General features: G+C 55.6%; 1 protein-coding gene across 2 annotated transcripts in view; it reads left to right on the top strand.

Annotated features, from left to right (window-relative positions):
* Positions 1-1,351: 1,351 nt before the first annotated feature.
* LOC131505647 (ATPase family AAA domain-containing protein 3) overlaps positions 1,352-6,000 on the top strand; it is a 23,472-nt gene continuing 18,823 nt past the window's right edge. The window contains exons 1-2 of one of the 2 annotated variants that reach the window (XM_058719446.1): positions 1,352-1,670; positions 5,251-5,327. In XM_058719446.1, the coding sequence (XP_058575429.1) occupies positions 1,469-1,670; positions 5,251-5,327 (279 nt within the window). In that variant the 5' untranslated portion in view covers positions 1,352-1,468. The remainder of the gene's footprint in view (positions 1,671-5,250; positions 5,328-6,000) is intronic. The other variant, XM_058719445.1, reaches the window with a different exon arrangement.

Here is a 6,000-nt window from a genome sequence, read left to right as displayed (position 1 = left end):
CCCAGCTGTGTTTGGACAAGGACTTCATGTCTCTTACCCATTTCCTCTTCTAATCCAGCGAAGCCCTACCAGGGTTGCTCTCCATAAGAACCTTGGTAGTTTGTTCTAGTCCGTAAGAACCTCCATAATGGCCACTGGGGTGGGGGCGGGGGCGGGGGCATCTGCCTGGGGAACTCATCTGGTTTTCTCTTCATTTGGAGGTGAAAGATCACAGAATTATCTTTAATCCCCCTTCCCCCGCCCATTTTTACTCAGGCTTAAAATTGTTTTCAGTCTAGTGGGGAAACTGTGTAATTCTGGGAACTCAACCAATTCCATCAAAGAAAGACCAAAGGGGCAACTTGGTTGCTGACCCAAGAAGCAAAGTTTGCTAACTTTGGGCACTGTGGGTTCTAGAGCAACGCAGGCTCGGTCCACCTTTTTCTCCCTCTGCCCCAGGCGGGTTTAGCCTGGCCCTTTGTCCCAGAAGCAGGCACGTGGCCTTTGGACTTTCCCAAGAAGCCAGGATTCCTCCTCCAGCAAGGGCGCCCTCTTGTGGGGCTTTTGGGGGAGTCGGCTCTGCTTTTCCACTCTTCCGGGGTTGCGATTTCTGTCTCCCTCCCATTGTGAGCCACTTTTAAGTGATACGAAGGCTCATACGCCCACGGACCACTGTGGTTTGCCGAGACACCGAAACGGAGGATGGGGAGAGCTTGTTCTCCAGCCGGCTCTTTAACCTAATGACGGTTGCAGGAGACTGGCTAGGAACCGCGTTTCTACCCTTCCAGCACCTTATTATGGGCCGGCTATGTGCGCTAGCACGGAGACCCGCGGGGCGCAGCTTCAACCGTCTAGGGGCCCCTACGTCCCCGCGCCCGGTCGTGTCTCTGGTGGCGGGTCGGGGGCGCAGAATCGAGGCCCAGCTGCGCACCTGCCCCGGGTTGATTTTCCTGCGCGGATCAGCCGCTTTCCGCAGGCCCTTTCCCCCACGGCCGCTCCCTCCATCCGGGGCTCACCGCCGCGTCGCCCACACCCGCGTACCAAGGACCCCAGGGCTCCGCGGCACCTGCCTCTCCGCCCCCGCTCTGACGGGATTCTCCGGGCGCCTATAGCGACGGGACACGGAGCTGTTGCTAGGCGGAACTGACGTATAACCAGGATATACAGGCGCCCAGCCCGTCGGTTTTGTTCCCGATCGGCCCCCGTAACTCGGCGCTTCGCCCTGCCCCTCGACGGCCCGCCCCCAGACGGAGCTAGTTTGAGCAATCGTGGCGGGGCCACCGGTGATGTCACGATACCCGCGGCCTATCCGAAGGCCACGCGGTACGTGGCCCTCCTGCGCTTCCGTCGTCTGGGAGGAAGGGGCGTTGTCGCGCCTGCGCGGGCGCTCTGACCACCGGCTGGCTCCTCGTGGAGGCTTCTCTGGTCCGCGCGCTTCCGCTCGTCTTGAGCTCCGGGCGGCTGCCGCGACACGCGGCGCTCGCGCGCCATGTCGTGGCTCTTCGGGATCAAGGGCCCTAAGGGCGAAGGCGCGGGGCCGCCGCTGTCCCTACCGCCCGCTCAGCCCGGGGGCGAAGGCGGCGGGGACCGCGGCGCGGGGGACCGGCCGGCGCCCAAGGACAAATGGAGCAACTTTGACCCCACGGGCCTGGAACGTGCAGCCAAGGCGGCGCGAGAGCTGGAGCATTCGCGTGAGTGAGGCGGCGGGGGCTGGGCCCCGGCTGGGGCGAGGGGCCAGGGAAGCTCAGGACTCACAGCGAGCCAGCCCACCGAGCACCGGGCATGCCGGGTCCTTGGGCGCATGTAGCTCCTCAGGCGTCTGAGTGGTCGAGTGGTAAGTGGCTGTCTGCAGTCCCATTTCCCAGGTGAGAAAACTGGTCTGCGGGAATAAATCCGGCCAAGCCACCTTGGGTGCGGGGAGGTTGGGGATGCCATCGTCCTTGGCAGCTTCCAAGCTGTCACGCGTCTGTCAGGTGAGGAAACCGCCGCGGATGGAAGTTTCAGAGGTCACAGGTAGCAGGTGCTGGGGCTGGAGCCTGGTCTTTAGTTCCTGTAGAGTAGGGGAGCTCTTTGCTCCTCTTGCTGCCTCCACGTGGCCAAAGCGTGGCCAGATTGTGGTGGTGGTTAGCAGTTTTCCCCTTGCGAAGGCAAGCTCACTTGAGGACCGTTGGTTTTATGGTAATGAAGCAGATTTGTGGTGTTACTGGAAAGCATTAGCGTTCAGGCAGTCGAGGGCTGTAAAGCAATAGGGGTCAGTGCGTCCTGGCTCTGCCTGGTAGCCTTCCTGACTCCCGGGCCCCCAAGGCACCATCATCGGCTGGACCTTCGCTAAGCCCACACCTTTTCCTCTCGCTTTTCCTTTTTCTTGTTGGTTTAATGATTTGTTTTAGGATGTAGTCTAAGTGTTTGAGAAGCTAGAATGTAGAAGGCACAGAATAAGTACGGATTAAAAGGACCATAACGGCTGTCAAATTTTTATTTAAGCAGAGGTCTGCCATCCCCCCCTCCCCCCCCAAAGGAACTTGTGTAGAGAAGCCATGGTGTAAACAAGGGTCTGTCTGAGGAATCAGAGGCCTGGCACTTTGTGGTTCAATTCCTGCTCTTCTCCAGAGACTCCCAGGAAAACCCTGGTCCAAGGTCTCTGAGCCTGCCTGGCTCTCAGATCCCCAGAGGGACGTTAAAAACATACGGATATTTGGGCCTGGGACTCAAACAGCCTGTACCCTTAGGTCTAGCTGGAACACCACCAGTCCCAGACTAAGTGTATTGAGTTTGCGTGAGTGGGGGAGGGGCAGAGAGAGGGAGAGAGAATCCCAAGAAGGCTCCGAACTGTCAGCATAGAGCCCGGACTCACGAACTGTGAGATTATGACCTGAGCCGAGTCAAGAGACAGACGCTCAACTGACTCAGCCACCCAGGTGCTCCCAAAATTTTTTTATTTTTTTAAGTAATCTCTACACCCGATGGGGAACTTGAACTCACAAACCCGAGATCGGGAGTTACATGCTCTTCCAACTGAGCCAGCCTGGCACCCATCTACTTTTCTTCTTCCTGCCACCCTTCCTGGACGAACTACCGGCCAGTGGGAGAGGTTTTGCCCTGGTCTGTCACCTCCTTCTGTCCCCAAACCCTTCTTCCCAGGATGCGTCTTGCCTCTGTCTCCTGTTTTCCTCTTTCAAGAGTCAGTGGTGGGGGATCTCTAATTTTCCATTTTCAGGTGAGGTTAACCCGGCTGGCCAAAGGTCATGCTGTGGGTAAAAAGGGCAGCTGGGACCTGGTCTCTGCATTGTTGGCCTGTGGCACTCACGTTCCTGCTGCTGCCCCAGGATGAGCACTCTTGTGCTCTCACTCCCTCCTGGTCAGAGTTCATTGTTAAAGGGGCCCTGGCGGTCTCTTCAGGCCTCGGCTTCGTGGCTTCCCAAGTTTACAGTGCAGGGTGTGGGACCCTGGTGCCTTTGTGCTGCCTGTTCCTGGGAGCAGGTCTTCAGCTCTTCTGTGCTCCCAGTCACCAGAGACCTAGGGGAGAGCCTTGCAGTGAGGTCTGGAAGGCTGTGTCAGCCAGGTCCTGACCCGCTCTGAAGGTCCTTCCCGGGCTTAGGCAGTGTTTTTGCACACCACATGCCCTAGCAGTCTGTCCAGACACCAGGGCTTCTGTCACATCCCTCTAAATGTGTAGATGTGTTTATGGAACGGCAAACAGAAGTCATGCTTTAGTTACATGTTTGCTGCAGTTTGTGGGTGTTGGGGTCTGCAACTTACTTTGAAGGCTTCAAAAAGAAAGATCATGGGGCGGGAGTGGAAAGAAAGCAAAGGGAGAAGACTAGGTACATTATAGCATCAGGGAGCGGGGTTCACAGGGATTCCCTACCTTCTTGCCATGCTTTAACGTGTTAGAGTATTTTTTACAGTAAAGTACTGCAGATGGGAGAACTGTGTCATCACCAAAATATTTGAGAAGCTGTATGCCTGGGCTTTTTTGGCTAGGAGAGCACCAGAAGGTTTTTAATTTTTTTTACATTTATTTATTTCCGAGAGACAGAGCACAAGTGGGGGAGGGGCAGAGAGAGAAGGAGACACAGAATTCGAAGCAGGCTCCAGGCTCTGAGCTGTCAGCACAGAGCCCGACGCGGGGCTCAAACTCACAAACCGTGAGATGGTGACCTGAGCTGAAGTCGGACGCTCAACCGACTGAGCCACCCAGGTGCCCCCACCAGAAGTTTTTTTTGGAACCCCCAAATATCGATGGATGTGAAGTGTATCTCGTGAACAGAACATACGCAGGAAACATTTATAATGTGTGTGTTTATAACAAACACGAGGTCTGTGAAGAGTCGTCATTGTGCATTGGCTTGTTTCTAATTTAATTGTTTGCTTCCTATTCATCTTATCTGCACGTGTAGATTAATAATAACAGGTACTGAAAGCTTAAAAGCTTAGGAGTTTAAGCAACTTCCACAAAAATAAGACACTGTAGCCACAGGTGCCTTTTTGTTTAATTAGGAACTGACTGCCATGTTGACCTTTCTACTCTCAGCTAGTGTGGAACAGCCTTCCTTTTTTCTTAAAAAACATTTTTTTTAATGTTTATTTATTTGAGAGAGAGAACGAGCATGAGCAGGGGAGGAACAGACAGAGAGAGGGAGACACAGAATCCGAAGCAGGCTCCAGGCTCTGAGCTGTCAGCACAGAGCCCAGTGCGGGGCTTGAACTCAAGAATGTGAGATCCTGACCTAAGCCGAAGTTGGATGCTCAACAGACTGAGCTACCCAGGCACCCCTTTTTTCTTTCTTTCTTTTTTTTTTTGAGAGAGAGAGAGAGAGAGAGAGAGAGAGAGAGAGAGAGAGAGAGAGAATGCATGTGCATGAGCCAGGGAGGGGCAGAAAGAGAGGGGGACAGAGGATCCACAGTGTGGGGCTCAAACTCACAAACCGTGAGATCATGACCTGAGCCGAAGTCGAACACTTGACCGACTGAGCCACCCTGGCACCCTGGAACAGCCTGTCTGATAGAGCCCTCCGGGATGTGACAGCTGCTGGGGTACAAGACCTTGTACACGGGCTTTCTGTCAGGCGTAGAGCAGACATAGGTGATGAGAAGGGAGTACTGGTCTTTGGAGGGAGGGGGCACCAAGCAAGATCCAGTCAGGGAATGCAGGTGGGCACATGTGTTTTGAGGTCGAGGTGAGCTGTGGTCTCCCCGAAAGCCCCTTGGTTCACATGAATGCTTGCCTGGTGTCCGAGCGTCCTAACCCTACTCGCCCGCTCCCCACAGGACACGCCAAGGAGGCACTGAGTCTTGCACAGATGCAGGAGCAGACTCTGCAGCTGGAGCAGCAGTCCAAGCTCAAGGTGGGTAGTGGGTGTGGTGCCGGCGGAGGCGGTGCTTGTGGCGGAGGGACACAGGACGGTGGGTGGTGGGCACAGGACGGGAGCTTCAGGCGTCTCCTTTCTGGGATTACCTTATTGCTTGTGGTTAAGAGGGAAATACGGAGAGGTCAAAGATGTGCTGGGTTTGTGGCTTGGGTTCTTGCAGCAGAACGACGCGGAAGGGCTGGTGTAGGGGAGGACCATCTGGTCTCCCCAGGGGAGAGCCCGACTGGGTGTCTCTGCATTTGGCAGGACCTTCCCGCTGAGCAGAGAAGGATAGCAAAGGCATGGGGCCTGCCCTCCGCCGTTGGCTGTTGTAAAGTGTAGTCAGAAAGTGAGCATGTGAGGGCTGCCTGGCGGGCTCGGTCATAAGAGCATGTGACTCTTGATCTCGGGGTTGTGAGTTTGAGCCCCCATTGGGTGTAGAGATTACTGAAAACCTTAAAAAAAATGTGAGCACGTGACATAAGCCACCTCGGAAGCGGTGTTGGGGAGGGAGTGACTGGCACCCCAAGGGATTGGCCTGCTCCTTGGGACCCAGCCCTGTCCGATTTCCTGCCACTGGGCTGCCTGGGAGTCTAGGTCCTCCTGGGCCTTGGTGCCCGTGCAGTGGTGCTGGTCCAGCGAGCGTTTTCTGGAAGCAGTTCCTGCTCCT

Source organism: Neofelis nebulosa, chromosome 2 (genome assembly GCF_028018385.1).
Source record: "Neofelis nebulosa isolate mNeoNeb1 chromosome 2, mNeoNeb1.pri, whole genome shotgun sequence".
Taxonomy (NCBI): domain Eukaryota; kingdom Metazoa; phylum Chordata; class Mammalia; order Carnivora; family Felidae; genus Neofelis; species Neofelis nebulosa.
The sequence above is the reverse complement of the archived record's forward strand: the minus strand, read 5'-3'. Positions and strand labels throughout refer to the sequence as shown.